Here is a 25,674-nt window from a genome sequence, read left to right as displayed (position 1 = left end):
GTCATCTTGGATAAATCTGATCAATTATTCATCCAATATGTGTCAAAAAAACACTTTCGGCAGTCAAATAATGAGTCAAGAAAGCGATGTTACAAAATGTTTTTTGAGGGCTGTAAAAATTTACGTGCACTTAAGATATTAAAGGGTTAGTTCACCCAAAAAGTCTGTCCTTAACCTCAATTTTATACATTATTTTTTAACTGATTCATGGAAAAGAACTTCTGCAAACTGGTTCTTTCAGACAAAGATTCAGACTTCCCCTCACTAATATACTTCAGAAAGCGTAATAGTAGTAAATAGTATACAATTCTGAACAAAGCCAGGCATCTTCTCTTACAGGTACTGGGAGTCAGTTTTCCGCTAATGGGTAAAGAGGCTTTCTAACAGGCACTCAAAAGAGCATTTGTATTGGCAAGTGCAAATGGTAAGTTTCAGAGAGCTCTACATGTTCTCTCGGTCAAAGCAGTCAAACTAAACTTAATTAGTGTGAGTTTTAATGAGCAATCACTAATAGTCAGAGAAATTACTCATAGAAAAAGAACAGAAAAAGGTTGTTGAAATATCACTAAAGTATTCCCATCCCAACCTCCCAGCAGCACGCCCTCTCTGCTGTTGCCTCAGAGCACACAAAATCTCATTATCTCCCAGCATCCTTTGCAGGAGAAAGCCTCAGTGCAGCAGATCAGCTCACCAGGTTGCTGCTAACAGACACACACAACCAAGGGCACACCGAGTCCCACAAAAACAAAATCAGCTCCTCGGACAGGTCTCTGTGTGCAGTGACAGAAGGCAACTCTTTACCCTCAAATAAGGAACAAGAAGAACACAACCGGCACTTGATGAAAAGCTTCTTCAGTACCACTTTTAGTAATAAACGCTGACACGTGAAATGTTTATTCAAGGGGATAGTTCACTTCTTCTGTGGACACACAATATTAGATGCTATACAGCATGTCTAGTCACATAGAAAGAGAGTGGATAGTGACCAGGGACTGTCAAGAAACCATACAATAGCTTTGTGTGACAAAGACACCAAAAAATTAAAGGGGATCTATTATGCAAAATTCACTTTTACATGGTGTTTGGTGCCATGGTGCCGTGTTTATGTCCTTGCTAGAGCAGCTAGTGGAAACACAAGAATGTTTCAGCTACGGGATAAACAATCTAAATGTTCTGTTGTTGGCTGTATCAATCAAAACAGACACTAGACGGACATGTTTGACCGTTGAGCTCGCGTCTCACATTTTTACAGCACCTCGCGCAGGAAACAATGTTCTAAAAGAGTGGTCAAGTTAAAAGAACATATATTCTATAACTGTATACTGTATATATATAAAATGATATGCAATTTTGGGTAACACTTTACTTGAAGGGGTGTGCATAAGACTGACATGACACCTTCATAACCATGACATGACATATGTCATGAATATGAAGTAGGGTTTATGCATGTTTATGACAACTGTCATTAAGTGTCTTTCGCTCAATAATGACATTTTGAATGCAAATATGACATTGTTTAAGATGTCTTTGTTATGACACCTTGACATAAACCATAACATCATAACCTGTCAGTGTCTTTGTCATGACAACTTTACATTAAATTAAGTTAAACTGTCATGTGGTTGGTTTTGACATTGGCTGTCATAAGGCCATTATAACTGTGTCATGAATATTTTTCGTGACCTCAACTACAGTGGTACAAACTGAATTTGTCATTAAACAGTTATAATGGCTTCATGACAGCCAATGTCAACACCAACCACCTGACAGTTTAATGTAATGTTAACCAATAAAGCTAAGTGGTTTCTTAAGTTTGATAATTAATCTGCTATGTCATGTTTATGACAGGTTGTGTTGTCTTAGTAATGTCAAGTTGTCATGACAAAGACAATGACAGGTTATGATGTATTGGTTTATGTCAAGGTGTCATAACAAAGACATCTCAAACAATGTCATATTTGCATTAAAGATGTCATAATTGAGCTAATGACACTTAACGACAGTTGTCACAAACATGCATAAAACTTCCTTCATATTCATAACATGTGTCATGTCATGATTATGAAGGTGTCATGTCAGTCTTATGCACACCCCTTCAAGTAAAGTGTTACCCAATTTTGATTAACTTTATAATAGAAGCAATTTTGATTAACTTTTTGAGTGCTTTTTTGACCCACTTAAGTAGAACTTAATGTAGGCTACTTAATATGTAATTTCATAGTTACTTGAGCATTTATTATAAAATATACTTTAATGACATTTCTATTGAAACTTGTATGTCATGTATTTAAATATAGGCTATTTGTAGCATGACAAGCATGACAAAATATAATTAAAACATAATGATTTAAAATGTAATTTATAGTAAAACTTTCAATTTGACATTATTAAAAAGTGCACTATTTAAAAGTGTACTTTAGTGTATTAGGAAACATAATCGTGAAAGTGTACACTTAAGTGGCCTTTTATTTAATTAATATTATGTTATCCACAAGTACCGTTTTTAATATACTTTTAAGATTTGGCAAATACTAAAAGTGCACATTTAATACATTTATGCGCATTTCTTTTTTCCCCCACAAAGGTATCCCTATAAAAGTGTCTTAAAACAACCAGAAATGGAAGTTCTGCTTTCTAAAAACTGAGACATTCCATATAGTTTCAAAATTACAGATTTGCCACATGCATTGCATTTTGTGTGGGAGGTGCTGGGTTACGTTTTACACCCATGCAGGGACCAACCTGCTAATACCACGGAGCTAAACTGCTAAAAAGCTCTGGTACCTGAGGGGTGGTCTGGCACCAGCACAGAAACAAGGACTTAGGATGTCACGCTCATGTAATCATTCATGCAGCAAGGATAAACCATAGTTATTCATAGGGATTCTAAACATAACAATCTGCTGACAAAAGTATAATACAAACCACACAATTTGTCCTTGTTTTTCTAAGTATAATTTCATGAACGTGCTGCTGTCTGCTTCCATTCTGTAAATAGTGGTTTATAGACACACATTTAAGGTATATACTGTGTTATATATTGTATATAAATACAATCACGCCGTCCTTGCGCCATTACAATAAGTCCAACAAAGGAGGGAGGGTGGGGGCTCTGGAGGAGGATGCAGAACTGGCAGATGGGACAAGCCAGGGCAAAGGAGAAGCCATTGAGGAGATGAAGGAGGCAGAAACCAGGGCGGAGAAAATGGCGGGAGGAGCCAGGGAGGAGTCATGAGCAGGGAAAGCCAGTTTAGGGCCCAGAGCACAACCCGAGAAGCCCAGAAACACAGAAGGCCCACGGTGGAGTCAAGGGAGGAAGGACCCATGATGGAGACTTGGCACGCAGAACCAGGGGGATGACAGACTGAGACGGAACTGATGGAGGTGGAACAGCTGATGAGACCGGACAGCACCGTAGGTCCTAGTGGACTGAGGTGGAACCAGAGGCGAAGAGGGACGAAACACAGCTGAAGACCCTGAAGTCTGAAGCACAGGCAAAGCAATGACTGACCAAGGTGGAGCTGGAGGAATGAGGGAGCCTGGTAGAGCCATGAGGTCAGATGGTCCCAGGTGGAGCCAACTGGTCAATGGGCCAAGGTGGAGTTATGGACTCGGTGGCCCAAGGTGAAGACGGGATGCGATTTGAGTCAAAAGAGGAGGAGCAGAGGGACTGAAGGGAGCCAGTGGAGGCGGGGCTGAAGGACTGTCTGTCTTTGGATCGGCTCAGGCGTTGTCTCTGGCACTGGCTCAGGCGGGCTCTGACATAGGCTCCATGCAGAGTGTGGGAGGCGGCTGGCTGGGCTCTGGAGCCGGAGTGGGGCTGGTATTTCCTCCTCAGCGGGGATGGTGAACTGTGATCCACTGTTTGCCAGCACCCACTCCACAAACGCGCCAGAATTTCCTCAAGGACCATCACCGGGCAGGCCATCATTTCTTGCTGAGGCTGGTATGGAAAACGATCCGGGAAAGTGGGTAAAGGCACACCGGGTCTAAAAATGTCTTTGTGTGGTCCTCAAGGGTAGGGCTGGGTACCGAGTTCGGTACTTTTTAGGTACCGACCGAATTGCCTCGATACTACCGAGTATCGAAACATGTCTTGTTTTTCGGTACCACATTTCGGTACCTAAGTGGTTAATCTCGTCAATGTCAGTGAAACAATAAGCATGCAGCATGATTGGCTGTGGCGGAAAAACACTAGTTTACGCGGCTGCCCAGAGACGCGGCTCGTCGCACGTGAGGCTGCAGTGTGTGTGTGTGTGTGTGTGTGTGTGTAAGCCTGCGTCCCAACCCAGATAGATAGAAAATATGTGGAAATGATACAAAGTGTACCTATGTCATGTGCCAGACTCGATGCCAGATGCACGCGATGCAATATTTTCGACAAGATCATTGCTGCCAAGACCGGCAACACGGTAAATCTAGGCACTGAAGCGCACAAAATACACTTGAGAGTAATGGTGTTCACATCGAACGCGAATAGAGCGTCAAATACGCGTCTATCGCGTCTAGTTCGACGCTTGAATCTTCAGCTCGAGTTCAAATTTTTCAACTTGCGCGGAAGACGTTCGCGGCAAACGCGTCACCCAATTCGCGACGCCCGGCGCGAATGATGCGTCTATTCGCGTCTTTGCATTGACTATGTATGTAATCTACTCGCACAAATAATTAAATTCGCGTTCGGTGTGAACACACCATTAGTAAACACTTGTTCATTAATAAATAATTAAAATATCTCCTTGCTATTGTTTCCACATCCATAATCATTAGGCTACTTTTGCCAGTGCTTTGCTGCAAGCTTCACGTGCAGGTATATATCCCGCCCCCCAGTAGCCTATATTTAATTTAATTCACATTTATTTGTATAGCATTTTTCACAATACATATCGTTTCAAAGCAGCTTTACAGAAAATGCATGTCTAAATTACAATTTAGAGTGATCTGTTATCAGAGGTGACAGTGTAATGCATTTCAATTAATTTTCATTCAGTTTCATCGTTAATTAATGCATTAAGTTAAAGCAGAAACAATGAGCTCATTGAAGTAAAGAATACATGTTGTTAAATGATTAGGAAACAAAGAAAACTTTAGCATTGGTGCTTTTTAACATACTCAAAATATGAGTGTAAAAAAGTCAACAAACTGAAAAAAAAATTAGGTAATGTTATATTGTTAAACCTGGTTACATAAAATTGGTATCGAAAAAAGTATCGTTCAGGAACCGGTATCGAAGTCAAGGTATCGGTATCGGTACCGAACATTTTGTTACGATACCCAGCCCTACTCAAGGGTTTGCTCTTCCTGCTCTAAGCAGAACGGGGGGGGGGGGGGGGGGGCTATTGTACCGTTAAAGCGAACGAACACGGAGTAGCAAAATAAACAGACTTTACTACAGATCCTTAGAACTCTTAGGGAATATAACCAAACAACCAAATTCAAATACGACCGCAAACAAAGAACTAACAGAACTCAGGGTTTAAATACGAGCTAATGAACTAGAACTGAAACAATCAGAAACCATAGAAACCATAGAAACAAAAATTAGAACTCAGGCAAACAAAAACAAGGAAAGCCAAACTAAAGCACAGAAACTGACCATAACATAAAAAAAATATATATTTATATTTAGTTGTAATAATGTATTTTATTTCAGTTTTAGTAATTTTAGTACTTTAGTTTTTATTTCAGCTTTATTTAAATGACAAAAAATATTTTTAGCTAACAATACTGATACTTAGTATAATAGAATATAGTACGGTACAATAATGCAGATTTATCAACAACATCAATTTATGTAAGTGCACAGCTGAATCTTTTGCACTATTTTTTTTTTCTCAACAGGGAAAATGCTAACTTTAGCCTGATAGCAGTAAAAGTGCACGTCCCACCGCAGTCCAAAATCGCAGTCGAAAGCCTCCTGAAAACATGAACGCGCACAGCCAAGAAGACCGGAGATAACTTTAATGCAATACATCATGTGTCATTCACCGGTGAGAAAACTTTACAGTGCAGTTAGTAACAGTACTACAATACCAAACCTAAACAAATTCTTAAAAACAGAATTAGATGCAGCAAGTTTTCGGTTTTAGCTAGCAAAACTTGTCAGTTTGTAATAATATTTCTTGCATGACAGGGTTTCCACGATGAGAGTCTGCTTAGCTCCGATGAAGATATATATTATTTTAAGGCGCCTTTTGACACTCAAGGTCACCATACATCAACAAAACAATAACAATATTTAAGTAAAAAACTATGTAATACAATATAATTAAAAATACAATGCAGTTGTGATCAGAAGGAGTAAGCTATTTTAAAAAGATGGGTTTTGAGTTTTGATTTAAAATGCGAGAGGGAATCAATATTACGGCGGTCCGGTGAAAGCGAGTTCCAGAGCTGAGGAGCAGAGCAACTGAAAGCTCTGCTCCGCATAGTAACAAGGCGGACACGGGGAACAGTGAAATGGATGGAAGAAGAGGATCTAAGAGTGCGAGCGGGTGTGGGTATATGGAGAAGATCAAAAAAGATATGAAGGGGCGAGATTATGAATGACTTTAAAAGTGAGGAGAAGTATTTTATAGTTGATACGGTAAATGATAGGGAGCCAATGGAGCTGCTGTAAGATAGGAGTGATGTGATGAATAGAGGGGTACGAGTGATAATACGAGCAGCTGAATTTTGGACCATTTGAAGTTTACGGAGGGTTTTATGCGGGAGGCCAAACAAAAGGGAATTGCAGTAATCTAAACGAGAAGTGACTAAACTATGAACAAGAATGGCAGTGGAGTGAGGCGTGAGGAAAGGGCGCAGACGGTTGATATTTCGAAGATGATAGTAAGCAGACCGGGTAACATTATTAACATGAGACGTAAAAGAGAGGGCGCTATCGAAGATGACACCCAGGGCCAGATGTACGTACATTTGCGAACGCAGCGTTAATAGCGCCATGGCCAAGACGCAGAAAGCGCTTGATGTGAAACCGCAGTCTGCGTGTTATGTACTAAACCTGCAGTTCATCAGGTAATCAGCGCCCGTCCCCACCCACTATACCGTAGATTGCGCGTATTTAAAAGCGCAATTGAATGGGTCTCCTCCTCTTACTGCTGATGCTATGACTGTTTGAAATGATCCTGATACCAATAATTGTAATGTAGCGAGGAGTTTAACAACTGCTGGAATGGAATATGAACGCTGAGTCGGAGATTCGATGTCATCTTTGATTTCTTCCAGTAACTGTAATATTGCGTAGCTGCTTAATCTGTCTTAATGATTTAGTTTTCACTCAACTGAAAAAGTGTGATTCTTGTGGCAAAAAATCTTTTCAGCTCATCTCCTTAGCCTATGTCTTCGTCTTGCTCGGATTACTGCTGCCATTTCACCAGGAGGCATATGCCAGGAAACCCGCTTCCTAAGTTACACCTGCTTTTAAGAAGCGGAGAATTTTCAGCGCAAAATAGAGGCGCGCTTTCACAGGCTTTTTCTGTACATAACGCGGAATACATAATTAGGCGCAGTTTACGCTTCCCCTCCCATCTCTTTCTGTGACACTCCCACTTTCCCCTTGACCATCCCATGAATGCATATGCATGACACGAAAAGCGCATTTTGCCATTTTCATCTCCCGCGACAGGCAGTCTGCGCTTTCATCTCGGTGCATCCAGTTCGTATATACCTCGCCGTGGTTTTATGTACCTATAAGAAGCAATTCTGTTGTATTGCTATTTAATTTAAGGAAGTTTGAAGTGAACCAGGATTTTATGTCAAGACAACAGTTAGTAAGGGAAGATGGTGGAAGTTTTGAATTAGGTTTGGTTGAAAGATAGAGCTGGGTGTCATCTGCATAGCAATGGAACTGAATCTGATATTTACGGAAGATGTGATCAAGAGGGAGAAGATAAATAATGAACAGTAGGGGCCCCAGGACAGAGCCCTGGGGCTCTCCTGTGATGACAGGGACTGAATGAGAGGTGAATGATTTTAACTGAATGAACTGAGTGCGGCCTGAGAGATAGGAAAAAAACAGTTAGGAGGTGTGTTAGTGATACCAATAGAGGAGAGTCTGTCTAAAAGGATAGTGTGTGAAATTGTATCGAAGGCCGCGCTCAAATCAAGCAGAAGGAGAATGGATAGTAAACCAGAGTCAGCAGCAGAAGGTCATTAGTGATTTTAAGGAGTGCCGTTTCTGTTCTATGAAGAGGACGGAAACCAGACTGGAATTGTTCATATAGATTATTGTAGGAAAGATCGTAGATCCTTTGCCAGTGCCACTTGTTGTCGGTTTAGAAGGAAAGTTAGGTTGATGCTGCTTGCCTCCTATACTAGCTCTGTCTGCACAGTGTACGTGAATGTGCTGATGACTTATTATGTCTGCGTGAACAGCCTGTGCAGTCGCATGCAAACACATGTTGACTGGCAGGGAACACATGCTATAGGACCGTTCGGACCGAACACAACGATTGAACGAACATGTTATGGTCCTACGCCTTCCACAGACGACATATTTATAAAAAATACATTTAGACCGCTTAACAGAGTGATTGCTATCAGGATATGAGGAGACTTTCAACCAGCATAACAAAAAAAAATTCTGCAGAGAATCACCTACGGCACCTTTAAGTATTATCTTTGCGATACTACCAAAACAATACAGATTCACAAATGAATTTTACAACTAAAATATTCTATTGGACTACATATGAGCTCTCCCTTCATGAAAGTATGAAATCTTGTTAGAAACAGTGCAGATATGAGAAGATACTCTTGATGATACTAAATGTGCTTCTGCAATCAAAAGGCATTCAGCACACAATTTAGACTGCAAATGAAGCTTCAAAATCAGTGGTGAAATGAGCCACAAACACGTAACTCTGTTTGGGTATGCGTGATATAGGACTTTGTAGATTATGTGGTAATGATTATGTGGTTATGAGGAGGAATAAGTGAGAAACAAGCAAGCATGATATCTAGATTTCTCTGTGAGTGTGTATTTTCTCATTACCTAGCAGCTCCATGGCATCATCCTCATCTTCCATCTCGTCTTCAGTGACTGAGGGGGCCGAGTCAGGCATGGAGTCAAACGAGTCCTGAGACAACATGGCTGCCAGAAGTTTCTTGTGATTCTGTTGCTGCTGTTTTAGTCCTTTACCCTTCGTCTCCATTTTCAAGCTGCAGACAAAGAGAAAGAGAAGAAACTTCTCTGAATATAGTTTTAGCATCTAGAACAGTGGTTCTCAACCAGGTGGCCAGGGCCCAATAGGGGGCCTAAGCAAACTTCCAAGGGTGTGTTTCAAAGCGTAACACGTCTCCAAGCCAATATATTCGGGTGTAACTACGCTTCCCCAAGCTTTAGCATGGATTTAGGTTATAACTCGTGAGACCGAGCCATTTCTCCGACATTGGCAAAAGACTATAGTGCAAAAAACGGTCCGTGATATCTCAATGAGAATCCAGTTGCTATAGAACCATGAGCCATGATTACTACAATAACAGAAACCAAAAGGATAGAACCAAAAGGTTAGTGTGAGCAAGAACGCTCAAATATATTTTCAAACTTGACAACTGGTCCACGGATTGCACCAAGGATCACAGTGTATCACAACATAGAAATAATAAAGTTAGCGGGAGACCGCCAAACCTATCAGTGTGGTAAACACTAGCCACCGGATAGCACCGAGAAGCCCGAGAAGAGTTACAGACATGACATAAAATCTGACAAATAAACTAAAAACTCACCAAATGTCAGAAAATTAATCCAATCCAATTATATTAATGCTGTCAGGCGAGAAAAAAAAAGAGACTGAAGGCTGACCTAATGTGGGTATAATCCTTGAGGCTGAGCCTACATAACTACAAGACTTTGTTGGTATATTATCTCGACTTATCTATCTGGCGCTGCGATAATCTACTAGTGCTTGAGAACCACCTCTTGCAGTCAGGTGGAATGAAACAGAACTATTGTTCAAAAAGGTTGAGAACCACTGATCTAGAACACATTGTAGTTGTCAAGGTTTTGTGTATATGGTAATAGACTGTAGAGAGTGGGCATAATATTATTAGAAACAATGCACAGCCAGATTCGAACATGCATTACCCAACCAAGCACTATGGCTATTGGCTAGTCAACAGTTTCGACCTGTAGATGCTTTTTTTTGCCTTTTAATAATATTTTAAGAAATACATAAAATTGTCAAAAAATGCTAGTAAAGATTAGGAAATACTCCACTTATGTCATCTTGACTAACTATTAAGACCTCAGCTAGGGCGTGCTGAATCTTTCAAGAGCAACATCATCCTTCTCAACAAACATCAAGAGATAATATACTTCTACATTAAACTATATAAGAGAGAAGAGGAAACTGACTTGCGATCAGCTAAAATCAGCAGGCTGCTCTGTCAAAAAAATCTCAGCCATTTCAGCAACAGACTTCACAGTCATTATCTTCCAGTCACACACAATCTTTCTTCCACAATTAAGTTCTACCTGAAATATATGTACTGTACTGTACACTCTTAAAAAATAAGGTTCTTTATAGGAGTCAAAATCTGCTAAGGAACTGTGAAATGTAACAAATCATGTAAAATGAAATCATCTTTTATTGGAAAATTAAACAATTTATCAAACTTTTTTTAACAATCTTTTAAATAACTGAGAAGATAGTGATCAAACTACATTTTATAAAGATGTCAAGTTCCCGAATCTATGGTTATATGAGTCAGTTATGTATTAGGTACGTTATCGTCTCTGACATCTTCTCATGGCATGTTGAAGCCGCTCAAGCCACCATTTTAAACCTCTTCTCGGAAAGCGATGTCATAGTCAAAACATCCGGTAAAGTGGGTTTTCCAGGAAACGTGTACCGTACTCGTTGGACCTGCTTCTCGCAAATACTACCATGTATTGTGCATGTTATTTTTTAACAGAGACAGTTGTCGTGACATTAAAACAATGTGGATATAAAAACAGATGGATCTGATAGGTAATTATTATTTACTTCTTAGCTGGCAAGTATTCAGTTAAGTGATTGATGCCCAATGAGTGTGTTGTTTTTAGTTCAAATATACCAACCAACAGCAAGCCTACGTTTTTGACAGACGCGATAATGTGCATAAAGGCCGAACTATATTTAATTTTTAGGTAATTATAAAACGTGTTGGAGACGTTCAAAATTATTTTTGCGTTGTTCATTATACTCATTTTACGGAATGTTACAGAAGTTTATTTTGCGGCTTAAATTATTTGTTACTCAGAGACTGACAGGTTTGGCATGTCAAAAATGTTATACTCATATTTTTACAGGAAGAGTGGTTTTGATGCACAAAGTTGTTTTTATTGTGCCTTATAACAAAAAAAAACTTTTTTAAACCTGTTGATAATAGTGACACTTTTTAAAACTTGTTCCATTATTACCCCTTAGCAGATCTGGACTCATAGGCATTTCCATTAACATCCATGGAAACATTCAACATTCCTTATTGAAGAAAAAACGTAATTTAGATTTCTAAAATGTTTGATAATGTTAGTTTTATCTATATTACAAATCTTTAACACGTTAAAAATAGGCAAGAAATAGGGTTCAGTTCTGAACTTCTGGGTCAAAAATACCAGGTCAATTATTCCATTTTGAGCGAACTGATGGAGAAATAAATTAAATGAATAATAAGCATATGGTTGTCACATGTCGATACTGGCAAAATTATTGCCATGTCTCACTGATAAAGAGTGGCAAAAATAGTCTGCAAGGGGTTAATTTGATCGTTATCTTATTGGAATAACATTATCGAAAGGTTATGGTGCTGTTTTAATATCCTGAGTTGAACATTACTATGCTAATGGCTATGCTAATACTGCACATCCCCTCTACTATGGATCATTTAGACCTTTTTTTCCCCCTAACTGAGCATCACTCAGCCAATTCTCAGCTCTCCTGTAGTGTACTACAGCATCAGCAATGCTGAGACACATATCCCAGTGCTCATAAAAATTCATATGAACACTAATTTCACTGTTTGAAACACAGCAAGAAACAGAGTACAGATACTGTTTTCATTATCACTGTATTCTGCACTTGCATGTTAATACTTTTAAGCTTTTTGTTCTTTTTCACATAGAGAATGGGGATGACTGAGATAGAGGAAATACAAGATGGATGCAAAGCTGAAAATCCCACAAGAGCATTATGGCTCTAAAATATCATGATATATGATTAAAGTAAATTGGTAATTATTCAGGACCATGATGCTGTATACAATGGGATCCAATATCATTAGTGTCAGGGTTCTAAGGTGTTATCTGTATTTGTGTTACTATGAGTTGGTGTTTCTCAGTCATTTGTCTCCTTGGTTACTGATTGATTAGTGTGCACCTGATGTGGTTTTGCTTGATTAGTTGACTCTTGTTATTTAAGCCCTGTATTTTGTTCAGTTCTTTGTCCGATCTCGTCTTATGAAGTTTGGTTGTTCTGTTCCCAGGTCTCTAATGCTGGGTACACACCAAAAGATTTTTTACATCTTATAAGATTTTCAAAATGTGATAGACCACAAACATGAGGACAAAAAATCCTAGATTTAAGCGTTTTGCTCCTATAGTGTGTGGTGTGCCATGATGTGACAAAGACAGCACACCACACACGAACAGATTTTCAACCAGAGTCTCGACTGTGAACAAAGGAAATCTCACAAAATCTCGCGAGACTTCAGAATAAGCTTGGCGGACGATATGCAGGAAGAAATTGCGATGATAGTGTTTGGAATGATTTTCACAGAAAAAACATTTGTGCTGTTGCCACAAATCAACAAGCTGATCCTCCATCTCTGCTGTCCACGTCAATTTAACTTTTTGCAACGCCATGACTGCGTTTGTTATGCTTCCGTCTTCCATCATCTCGCTTTCTGATTGGATATTGTTTCGTTTCACGTGATAATCTCCAGAGCGTGCGCACGTTTGTCATCGGGGTTCCCCCCACACATCAGGATTTCTGATCGTAAATATTCAACATGTTGAATATTTACGATTTGCGATCGGGGCGGCTCCGACGTTCTTCCGAGCAGGTTCGGACACACCTCACACCAAGGGGAAATCTGATAAAATAATCTGTAGAACCATCAAGATAATCTGGACATAGCTAGGATTGTCGGAATGGGGAAAATCGGCCCAAAATCAGCCCGATTATCTTTTGGTGTGTACCCAGCATAAGTTTAAGGGTACATTTACACGACAACGATATGCTTAAAACGGAGACGTTTTTCCTTTGAGTTTTCATTGTCAAAACGATCCCCATTCACACGGATCCGCGAAAACAACTAACAACCCTGTATTCTACTGCCAGGCCATTATATGGCAATGAAACACTATAGACTGAACATATAATACGCATGTGCATGACGTCAACATTTTCAGAGATTTGCGTTTTTGTTGTTTACACGGAGACCGTTTTCAAAAACTTGCACTTTGAAACCCGTTTTCAAAAGTTTGCGTTTTCAGGCACCCAGAACGCCATTGTCTCAACCAAACATGACACTTAAGCCACTCGTGAAGAAGCTTTCATTTATTCAAGCTTACCAATTTATTTCAATATAAAGTATGATTAGAGGTTTTGGGGGTAACGCATTACAAGTAACGCGAGTTACTTACAAGTAATGAGTTACTTAATCAGATTACTTTTAAATAACTAGTAAAATAATGCATTACAATAAAATACCTGAGTTCCATTTTCAAATAATGTAAGTACCACAAGTTACTTTTTTTCCCCATTTATTGACTGACACCTCTCCTGTCCCCATTTTGAGAGAAATCGGGAGTAAGTGCAGAGGCGTTGTGGAAAACTAGTATTTACAATAATTCTGATAACAGTATCATTGCTGACAATAGTTTAACTTTCTTCTCCTGCATTCTATTCTTCTGCAATCCAATATGGCAGCACAGCTGAAAGGTTTGTTTGAGCTGCGCCCTCTACTGCACAGACATGAATTTGCATTTCCTTCAGATTGAAGCTTATTCATATAACTTTTTGGGTATGAAAGGGTAACTTAGCCAAAAATAGATTTTTGTTGTTGTTGTATTAAAAAACAAGCAAGAAAGCCCTGCCCAGGTGAGAAAAAGTAGGCCTAACACAAAAGTAACATAACGCATTACTTTCCATAAAAAGTAAATAGGTAATGTAATTAGTAACTTTTTAGGGAGTAACGCAATATTGTAACGCATTACTTTTAAAAGTAACTTTCCCCAACACTGATGATAAGTGCATTAAAAATCACAATGAATCTTCAATAATTCTTACTTATTTTAATAAGTCAAAGTTCCAGTTTTTTACTTTTTGTATAAACCTAAAACCTAAGGAGCCGCTAAAAGGAAGAAATTTACATAAACTCACTAAACTTTTCCATTCCCCAGAGATACTTTAAATTCACTCACAAAACTTTTGCCTTCTCTTAAAAGTATTGTATTCCCCCGAGAAACTTTATATCCTCTCACAAAATATTTGTGTCTCTCGCAGGCCTTTGCCTTCCCAGTGACAATTTACATTCACTCACAAAACGTTTGCGTTCTCTCACAGAAGTTTTGTGTTCTGCCGAGAAACTAGATTTCAATGCTTTTGTGAGTGGACGCAAAGACTTTCTTGGAATACAACTACGTCTGCAAGCAAACACAAAAGCGTTGAAGTATAACTTTTCCTCCCTTCCCTTCTCCTATTTTTTTCCATCACTATGATCCCTTTTTATTCCCATGTTTGCATTAGATTCTAAATCATAGATTTTAATCTCAGACTTTTAGACCCCATTGTAATACATTCAAATAAAGCGAACAAACGATCACAGTATGAGGTAGATTAACACTTTGAAAAGAAATACGCTATTCATCCTGTTGGCAGAGAGCTGTATGAATCAATCACTCCATTCAAACGCTATGGCACTATATTAATTGTTTCATGCATGGAAGAGAGAAAAAATTAAATCATTTTCACAATAGCATTCAGAACACAATATCTCAGACTAACATACAGTACAGGACCCTGGCAGTGTTTCAAATAAATGCAAATGCTACTGTTACTGTAGTGACAACTCTAGCTCAGCTTGGTTTAATTACACAGAGGTGGAGTTAGTGACCTAATTAATCCTGTCATTTCGCTTAATAAGGGTCTTGTTCTAGTGAAGGGGGATGTGGTAAACAGAGCGCAGTGAAGCACGGCTAACAAATAATGATTTAGGAAAAAGCTGCATAAATGGAAACATTCAATTTACTAATTTCGGCTCCTGTCATACAGAAGAGTTTGTCTCTCAGATGGGGCCTAACCAGCGTTCAAATAATTACACATTAATGAATCTGAGGCTGCGCTACTAAAATAAAATGCAAGTGAGAACATATTGCTTCAGATGACCGCATTCATTGAAACTATGTAAGCCAGTCTATAGCCTTGCGTGGGTTGGTATGGCCATGTGAAGCCTTGTTAGACAGAACTAAAGTTGTACTGCTGCCGCGTTCCTGTGGGATGAGAAACTCTCCACAGCGTCCACCTGGCAGAACAGGCTGTATCCACAGAAGCATTCACTGCTCCAAAAAAGAAAAACAAGACCACAAAACCAAAACTAAGAATGAAGTTATGGAACAACTGTTCCATATGATGTAAATAGCTTAAAATTACACAGACCACAAGGGCCGCGAGGAGTCAACTGGTGGCTGTAAATGTGCAGGTCATCCAATAGGAATGGGAGGAAAAACGGATGGTGATCTGGAAAGGTTCATCAACAAAAAAACTACAAAAAAAACACTGCATATAGGTCAGTATAAAGAGGGTGACGTATGTCATTCGTGGCTGCTGACAGAAACCTCAGGCCTCAAAATACCCACAGCAAATCTGTTTTAAGTACGAATGATTTGAGAAGTGTTATGTAATTAGTCAGATGTGTGGTTAGCGCCGATTCACTGATCGCAGGTCAGCTGGTGGTTTAGTAGATGTAGCTTTTACAGATGGCAGTGTGACACACAATGCTCATTAGTAGTGAACTCTATACCTCCTCTCCTGTATTTGCATATATAATGGCTACCAGCATTATTTACATCAGATAAGATTACAAAGACAGCAAAATCTCAGTTTCCTAAACTTATTTTATGTAACCAGGTTTTAATACCTTTCCTCCAACAAGGCTTAGAGCAGGCTACCCTACAAACAATGAATGAATGAATGAATACATAGCATACATACATACAAGAGGTCTCGTTAGACTTCTGCATTGTCTGTCATTTTGACGGACAGGGTCGTAAAAATTCCGTCATAATCTTATATCCGTCATTTTAATTGTCATTAATCTGCTCTTTAATGTAGTGCGAGAGATTAGCGCCTCAGTTCAAGCGAAGCGGAGCGCGATCATCCCTTTCTCGTTACAGAACGAAATAAACATGAACTTACCGAAATCCGTATCATGTCTCTCATGTAATCGTTCTATCAGTGTTTCACTCGCAGAAAGACGTCAATAAAACAGCTTGTAAATAATGTCACGTAACTCGCTACTCTTGACAATTAACTTGATAGTCAGCAAGAGCGCACTCGCCACCAAGTGGACAGGGGTGAGAATTGCTGTTCTGTCATGACAACTCTCAGGAGATTAGTATGGTAATAGAAATTGGCATGGACTGGAGTTGAAAATTAGCAAAAGCTATACACTCTTTTTGCATAGCATCAGTTACAGACTTGTTTTGTACTATGTTTAATTGCAATGTCCATGTCAAATAAAAATAAATAAATAAATAAATAAAAAAATATATAAAAAAATGGATATGGCAATGTTAATGTATTTGGTCTTGGTGGAATAGATCTGCTACGCTGCTGCTGCTGCAGAGTGAGTAAAGAGACTTTTTACTGCCAATACATTCACAGACATTGCTGTGAGCATGTAAGACATGCTGCTGCACATGTAACATTCATGAATTAACCCCGTTGCAGATCTATACAGGTGGAGCTGGGGAAGGTGGAGGGTGTCTGAAAGCGCGCTGCAGTCAGTAACAGCAAACAATGCCAAGTATTTGAATGTTTGAGCAGCAAGCTCATTGGCCGCTGATTCAACAGCAACCAATCAGCTGTGCTAAGTAGATAACGACATAATTGCTACCAATCAGTTAAAGACCTATCAGCATGCACCATTCAGAGTTTCATGCCAGAACTATGTAATTACAGTTACACTCTCAGTGTAATCTGTCAAATTGAAAGACAGTTTTTAGTCACTGCAAAAAAAAAATCTGTCAATGACGGAAAATGTTCGGTTAACGCGACCTCTGATATTCATACTGTAGGGTATGGACTCTGTCAGTTGACTTCCCCCTTTCCTCAAGCAAGAACGTGTGTACAACGACCACACACACACACACACACACACACACACACTCTCTCTCTCTCACACACACACACACACACACACACACACACACACACACACACACAAAGAACGGGGTGTTCTGTTACAAGACTGAGTTTTATTACCCCCTTGGAATGTCCCCGAAAGTGTGATTTTCTCCTAATTCTTGCTGAGAAGGAGAAATGAACCCTGGTTAAACCTATTTATTCTATATATATATATATATATATATATATATATATATTAGGGGTGGAACGGTACACCGAAGTCACGGTTCGGTTCAGACATCACGGTTCGGTACGATTTCGGTACAATGGAGGAAAAAGCAAAACAAAAATGCAGAAGGCATTGTATTTTTTAAATAAGCTTTATTAATAAAGGCATAGAACCAGTTTATTTGGAGTGCACTGACAATAGTTTTATATAATTAGTTTATTAATTAAATTAATAAAAAGACAAAAAGACCTTGCGATATGTTTGGTAATTGTACTATTAATTTAAAATTATTTTGCTATATTTCAGATCAATATATTTGTTTTCCTTAATTTTAATTAACATTATTAATTGACAATGTAACATTATTCTCATCTGAATTATAAATAATTGATTTCTGTATAAAATAATACTACCATTAAAAACATTCGATTTTCTTTTTTTAATCAATGTAGAATGTGTAAGATTAGTGCTCCGAGGACAAGAAATGAAAACCAATGCAATATGACGAATGTCCAAAAGATGGGACCCACAGACTATTTTGAAATGGAGTTGGATAAATATGTTTTGCTTTTAAAACAGTGTGTGTGTGTGTGTGTGTGCTTTTGGTTGGGTAACAGTTGTAGGTTACAGTTTGACAAGAGTTTACAGTGTGACAAAAGCACAATGTTGTGTTTTATTGCGAGTGTACACAAATATAAGTAAACACTTTGCAGGTTTAATGATCTGTATGAACAATCTGTCTCTCTCTCTCTCACACACACACACACACACAGTTCGATCGCGCCCGCGAGCCTCTCTCTCTCTCACACACACACACACACACACACACACACACACACACACACACACACACACACTCCAGCATTGCAATCCTGACATCGCAGCCTGTTCATTATGCGGTCACGGTCACACCAAACGCGAATAGAGCGTCAAATTCGCGTCTAGTTCGACGCTAGTCCAAAGCGAATAGGACGCGAATAGGACGCAAAGTTTGAAGTGAACGCGCGTTCAGAGCTAAGCCGATGGTACATATTATGTGTCCCTAAAGAACCCGCGTATCTAACAGTAGTTCCGCATTACATTAATTAATTTGCACGCGAGTTTTATTTATTTGTATACCGTGTATTCTCCGTGTAAATTCGTGCACCGAACCGTGACGCCCGTACCGTTTCGGTTTGATACGAATACATGTACCGTTCCACCCCTAATATATATATATATATATATATATATATATATATATATAACCATGTGATACATGTATCTAATGTTCCATCTCATGATTTTCCTTTATGTTGTTTGGTCTGTGTGTCCTTGTAAACTCTAATGGGTTAATGTTTGAGACATGACTTGCATACTATGAGAAACATAAATCACTGTGTAGCATGTTTAGTCTCGATAAACTCCAATCTTCGTTCCCCATTTGTTGATTTACATTACATCTTGCTAACTTTGTGACCCAGGGGTGTTATAAGAAATCTTGAAGGTTCTTTCTCTTAAACACCCAATCAAGCTTCAAAGGAATTCCACGAAAAACATGTACAATGTACAAGTATTTGGTTCAAACCCGTATGAATAATTATTAATTATGAATTATTTATTATTGAATACATATTCCCCAAAACGACCCCAGATACTTTACAATACATACATAAATGCATGCATTTTAACAAGTCTCTTTCATACATGAAAATGACAGAGGCCATATTCTAAATGTACAATATCAAAAACCCTCTCAAATTTGAAAATGGGGATTTTTGGAACGGGTAAAATGCAGATAGAACCTTATAATTCCAAGGTGACAAGTTTTTTTTTTTTGAGCCAGTCACCTGAGCTGCAAATGCCGTACGACTAATCATTCTGGAGCCGCTGCAAATGAGGTCATAATAATAATACATTTCTGACGCCACCACAAGAACAGTCCCGGGATCGACCAGCCCTTAATCACATTAGGGTCGTGAAAGTCAGACGCTCTCAGCTGAGTATACTGTACATCTGAGCATGTCTTTGGCTGGAACCCTGCAGTGAGAGTGGGTTGATGGGGATGTTTATGAATGTAAGGAAAGAAGAGATACGTGGAGCGTAGGAGTTCGAAGGAAACGGAAAGGGAGGAGGGGAGAAAAGAGAGAACGAGGGGATTACGCTTTATAATATGTTGCCTGTGTGTAAAGGGAATGAGAGCGGAGTCCCACACTGGAGCTTTATCATCTCCAAAATCAGTCAAAATAACCCTTTCCAGCATCCACCTCTGCCTCCACCTAATTTCCCAGCAGCCTCGACACTCTCCCAGACGTCTCTGTCTGCAGCGCCTGAAGACTGACAGCTTCCTCAGAAGGAGAGCTTCGTCGTTCGAGGGAGAGGTTATGAAGGAAAAACAGTATTTTTTGTTCCAGAAGTGGGAAAGCGGGGGTCATTATACAGAGCAGCTGCCGGTTTCTTCCTCTATGTCAAATTACAGAACAGGTGTTGAAAACAGCCATGCTGTGTTTCAGTACGTGTGCAGGGGCTATTGGGAAGATTTGTATCCCCTACTCATGGGGTTTTAGACTTGCAGATTCATGTCTTGAATGACATTGCAAGATTTGAACCAGGGCTTTACATTTCATTCATGCAATCCAAAACTGCAATAACATATAAGCAACCAGTCAGTAACTACACAGACTTAAGTCTCACAATTAAATATTAGCTTTATGTGATCGATTCACTAAAAAGAATGGGTTGAGAAGAATAATTCGTTTAGGGATCGGACTACATTGTTTGCACTCGGGCTCTATCATAAACCCGGCGCAATGCAGCACCAGGTGTGACGCAAGCGTGTTTTGCTAGTTTCAGTTTCAAAAACCTGATCTAGTCAATGCGCAAGTCAATGGCGCATTAGTAATATGCGCCTATAGGCGGGTCCACAACGTGTCTACACTGCTTATTACACACACAGGGACACGCAGCAGCACACAAACATGTCAAATATTAAAAATAAAAGGATTACACTATAAAAGATTATTATTGTGTACATAAAGATATGGGGCCCTATCTTGCACTCGGCGCAAATGACTTTGTACACGGACGCATGTATCATTCCTATTTTGCACCCGCGCAAAGCGGACTTTTCCCTCCACAGACGCACGTCGGTTAACTAAAAAATACACTTGCGCTCCCCGGGGCGGTTCAGCGCAAAGAGGAGGCGTGTTCCGGCGCAAACTTTCCCTCATGCTATTTTGCTGTTCTATAAAACAATTGCGCCACTGACCAGAAAAAAACTAGTCTAAAGTCAGTGGCGCGTTGCGCGTTGTTCATTATGCTATTTTAAGGGCGCATGCTTGGCCATAATCAATGTAGCGTGTGCACAACGCGCATACACGTTGATTCTCTCATCTAAGCAGCAGTTTTCATTTTTGCAAATCATACATTATTACGATAGATAGATATATAGATAGATAGATAGATAGATAGATAGATAGATAGATAGATAGATAGATAGATAGATAGATAGATAGATAGATAGATAGACAATTTATTATAAAAGCATGTAGCTTACACATTTACCCAAATTATCATACGCCTGTTTAACAGAAGTTAATTTGGGTGGGTTTCTCCATCCCCAATGTCACTTCTCTGTGTTTTACGGGCCTGACAAGAACGTTGCTCTCCTCGGCTGTGAACCGCTCCTGGCGCGCGCCTGGCAAATCCGCCGTTATAATAGGAATCCGCTTTAGAACAAGCGCGCCTGCTCTTAAAGGGAATGTGAGATGACGCTCTGATTGGTTTATTTCACGTTACGCCCAAACCACACCTATGAATAATGAAGCTACTTCAGACCAACCCCTTTTAGATTTGCGCCAGGCGCAAGAGGCATTTATCCCGCCGGGAAAATAGCAACAGCGCCGGGATCCGCCCACAAAGTTACTTGCGCTTTACGCTTTGACACTTGCGTTTCAGATCGTTAAAATAGGGCCCATGGTGGATCCGGCTTGTCCTGTAGATGGTCTGCTCGCGCGCTTCAACCTTGCGCACAAGCAGATCTGTTTCCTTGCTAGAAATGTCTTTCTGCTTGCAAATTCCGGCATGTAAATAGCAATCCGCCATGTCACGCAACTGGCTTTTAAAGGGAATGGGAGATGAGACTGATTGGTTTATTGCACGTTACGCCCAAAACACACCCATTACTCATTAAGAGAATAGGGACAACCCTTTTAGACCATGCGCCGGGCGCGCCGACCATTTTTCCCGTCGTTAAACTAGCAAAAGGGGATTCGGACACACCCTAAGTGCGCCAGTGCCGTGCGCTTTAGACCAACCATGCGCTTAGATCGTTAAAATAGGGCCCTATGTTTCTGATTCACTAAAAAAATATATAATTTTTAACATAAACTTAGTACTCCTTAGACTATTTATTGAAACTATTGAAAGTACACTAATGTTCAAAAGTTTGGGGTCAGTAAGATTTTTAAAGAAATGAATACTTTTATTCAGCAAGGATGCATTAAATTGATCAAAAGTTACAGTTATATCTATAAAGCACAAAGAAAGTATTATGTCTGCATCAGCATGAACCGTTAAAGTTAATGTTATTCGATTAATTTTCTCAAATGCCACACTAATAAAAGTCCGTATCATATGTCACATCTTCATGACTTCATTAGTTCACCTAATAACTATATTCAGTAAAAATCAATTCACTACTCAATCTTTTGTTATAAAAGCCAAAATTATCTAGCATCGACTGCAATGAACTGCTGTACCTTCAAATGTCTAAATATCTGTAATAAATAGCAGAAGAACAATGTTAGAGGAGAAAGTGTTTACTCTTGCAATGATTCATTCACATTGATGAGGACTAAGGCTAGAGATCACAGCAGCCCATTGCCTTGGTTCTCTGTAATGAAAGTCTCTGGCAGAGCTTGTACAGCTATATGCACTGGGGACGCCTGCGATATCGACCAGAGGCTCCATAATGTACTGTAATCAAGTGAGAGAATATTTTAATAGAATGAAGTCTTTTCTGTCAGCCGGCTTCTGAATATGATTTATTATTTAATATCTGATCCTTTCTAATTAGCTGCATTCTCTGCGGCCAGCCTCTGCCCTCCACTCAAACACTAGCCAATTAAAATCACCCTGGTAACGTCTTTAAAGGGTCGAGGAGCTGCAATTGCTGTTTTAAAGAGATAGCTGTGCAGTGCGTACACATTTTAAAGAATATCTCCCCATTTATGTGGGGTTACCGGAGGCTATACACCGTAAAACCTGACAAAAGGTTTATTGAGATATTTAGAGAAAAAACATTATGAAGTACGACATATGCTTTATTAAACGGTGGCTCACATTAATATGACACTTTTTTAATGTAAATAAACTTCCTTATCTTCTAGAACAAATAAGAATGTGATGGGATGTCCTTACATCAACTTGGAAAGAGTAAGTAAAATGCAGAGAGACACACTCATACAAATACAATATCTTAAAGGGTTAGTTCACCCAAAAATGAAAAAAAAAATTATTTCATCATTTACTCACCCTCATGTCATTCTTTCTAAACCTGTAAATATTTCATTTATCTTCGAAACACAAATTAAGATATTTTAATGAAATGAGAGATTTCTGTCCCTCCATTGACAGTCTACGCAACTACCACTATGACGCTTCAAAAAGATCATAAATAGATCATAAAACTAATCCATATGAATTGAGTGGTTTAGTCCAATTTTTTTTCTGAAGACACTGGATCGCTTTATATGAAGAATAGATTGAATTTAGGCTTTTATTCACATATAAACATTGATCAGCGAACAAACAGAAGCTCATCTGTACTTGCTTGATGCGCGAGAACAAACCTCATTGGTTCTTGCACATCAAGCAAGCATGATTGAGCTCCGTTTACCACAACTGATGTGTGCATTAATGAATGTTTTTATGTGAAAAAAAGCCTAAATTAATTCTGTTCATCATATAAAGCGATCGTGTCCCTTCAGAAAATTTGGACTAAACCGCACAATTCATACGGATTCGTTTTACGATCTCTTTATAAAATTTTTGAAGCGTCAAAGTGGTAGTTGCATAGACTGTCAATGGAGGGACAAAAATCACTTTGATTTCATAAAAAAAATCTTAATTTGTGTTTCAAGATGAACGAAAGTCTTACGGGTTTGGAACGACATGAGGGCGAATCAAGAATGACTGAATTTTCATTTTTAGGGCAACTAACCCTTTAAATTCAATGAAACTGGATGGGGACAAAGGGTTGTCAAGCTCCAAAAGGACAAAAACCCACCATAAAGTATCAGAAAAATAATCCAATTTAGTAGCTTAAACAAACTTTTAGTTGTTATTCCCTCCAAATCTTGCTTTTAAAACTAGATCCTTTCTAATTAGGATGGTCACCATGGAAAAGAGCAGCTAAATATCACCTTTAGTGTTCATTAAGAAAAGTAAGTCATAAGGGTTACAAAAAAACATATCTTGCATAATTAGTTTGCTCACCTTCCAACAGGACTGTTGTCTTTGCTCGCCCAACCCTCAGTTTTGGCTCTTGGGACAGGGGGCTGAAGCATCTCAGCCGCAAGGGGGTCTGAATCTTCCTCCTCGCGGCCCACCCACTCACCCACCACGCGAGGCCTCTGTACAGAGTTATACGCCCGAGGGTCCTTTCAAAGGGAGGACAAGGTGTGAAGAGCCGAAAAGGAGAGAGGAACAGGCAGAGATGTAAACATAAAACAATTTGTGGTTACACAAATGGGTGATCAATTACAGAGGTGGTAATTAAAGGGCTGATGTTGAAATATGACTCATTATCTATGCTATTTTTGTGGCCAGTCATTTTTACAGTGAATAGATTTTAATAATGGAGGACGCACATGGTGAGCAGTAATAAAAATTCAGCTTTGACATTACACTTTTCTGTAGTTTATCAGCAACAGGCAATTATGAGAAAACGTCCTCTATAACGGCACTAAGAGAAGAAATTAATTTGCTTTAATATCTAAATGTTTTAAATTTTCATTTGAAGTGCCAAATTGGGAGCAGAGGGAAGCCTGGGCAAATGGCCAAAAACACAGGCTATTAAAGTTTAAAAACTGTACTGTATTCAGAGAAATATGTTTTAACTGGGTTCTCTATTCATCTTTTTTTATTTCTATTTGAGTCTTCACACAAACAACAATCAAACTAAGCTTTTTTTTACAGCTCCTAAACAAATCCATAACAATATTTCATTTTTATTACTGCAAGACAGCATAAAAGATAAAAAGAAATAATAAGCATCATACCAGATCAAAGTCGTCAGAAACAGCAATGCCTGGCAAAGGAAATAAAATCACACATAAATGAATTAGAAAATTAGAAATTAGAAAGGTTCTCAATTGGTGTTCAGGATGGGGACCAAGCATTTTCAAAAATTTTGAGTTTTTTTTTTTAGTTGATAAGCCTACATAATATAGTTGATAAGGTAGTTGATAAATGAATAGTTGATTCAGCATATTTATAGTTGTACACTATTTTACTATTTGCTTTTGGCCCGGGATTGTTTTCTTCCTGCTGTCAGAACTTGAGACTCAATTTGGTTTTGTAATCCACCAGATGAGAACCTTTAGCTTCAACACAATGAGTTTATTTTAAAATATTTATAATAAATGTATAAATTCGAAAGGCTAAGTATAAATAATGCTCTAACAGTAGACAAATCACCATTTTACAGTACGTCACTTTTCAGACTTTCCAAGACCATGTTCAACATGTTTAATTGGTGAAAACGAGAGCCGACAGACGCCAACAGGGGTAACACACTGATCCGAGAAAACCTGCTGAAGTGTCTGTTGCAGTCTGTCAGTGTCTGTCCGTGCAGTGTGAATTAGCCTTCCATTGCTGTTTCGCACTGGATAGTTGTCGGTTCACTCACTGCGGGACAGATTCTCCAGGGCTTTGCCAAGCTTCTTGCTCTCCTGCAGTATGTGATTGAACTCATTAAAGTCTCGACCCTCAGGTTTAGTCCTCCAGTCCCAGGTAGGACGCAGTATTGAACGAGGCACTGCAACATAAAAAGAATAAAATACTTTCAAAAACTGAAAAAGCCAGATCCTTCCTGTACGGTTCAAACATTAAATTCACAATACAGCTGTGTGA

The 25,674-nt window shown here is 39.1% G+C and overlaps 1 protein-coding gene across 4 annotated transcripts in view; it reads right to left on the bottom strand.

Moving 5' to 3' along the window:
- Window positions 1-25,674, bottom strand: part of cunh8orf34 (chromosome unknown C8orf34 homolog) — a 101,872-nt gene that overhangs the window by 57,727 nt on the left and 18,471 nt on the right. For all 4 annotated transcript variants that reach the window (XM_056248834.1, XM_056248836.1, XM_056248833.1 and 1 more), the window contains exons 4-7: window positions 25,451-25,579; window positions 24,822-24,850; window positions 24,037-24,200; window positions 8,996-9,162 (exon numbers count right to left, since the gene is read on the bottom strand). In XM_056248834.1, the coding sequence (XP_056104809.1) occupies window positions 8,996-9,162; window positions 24,037-24,200; window positions 24,822-24,850; window positions 25,451-25,579 (489 nt within the window). The remainder of the gene's footprint in view (window positions 1-8,995; window positions 9,163-24,036; window positions 24,201-24,821; window positions 24,851-25,450; window positions 25,580-25,674) is intronic.

The sequence above is a fragment of the Rhinichthys klamathensis genome, unplaced genomic scaffold, assembly GCF_029890125.1.
Source record: "Rhinichthys klamathensis goyatoka isolate OS25496 unplaced genomic scaffold, OSU_Roscu_1.1 h1tg000059l_1, whole genome shotgun sequence".
Lineage (NCBI taxonomy): Eukaryota > Metazoa > Chordata > Actinopteri > Cypriniformes > Leuciscidae > Rhinichthys > Rhinichthys klamathensis.
This window is presented reverse-complemented; position numbering and strand designations above follow the sequence as displayed.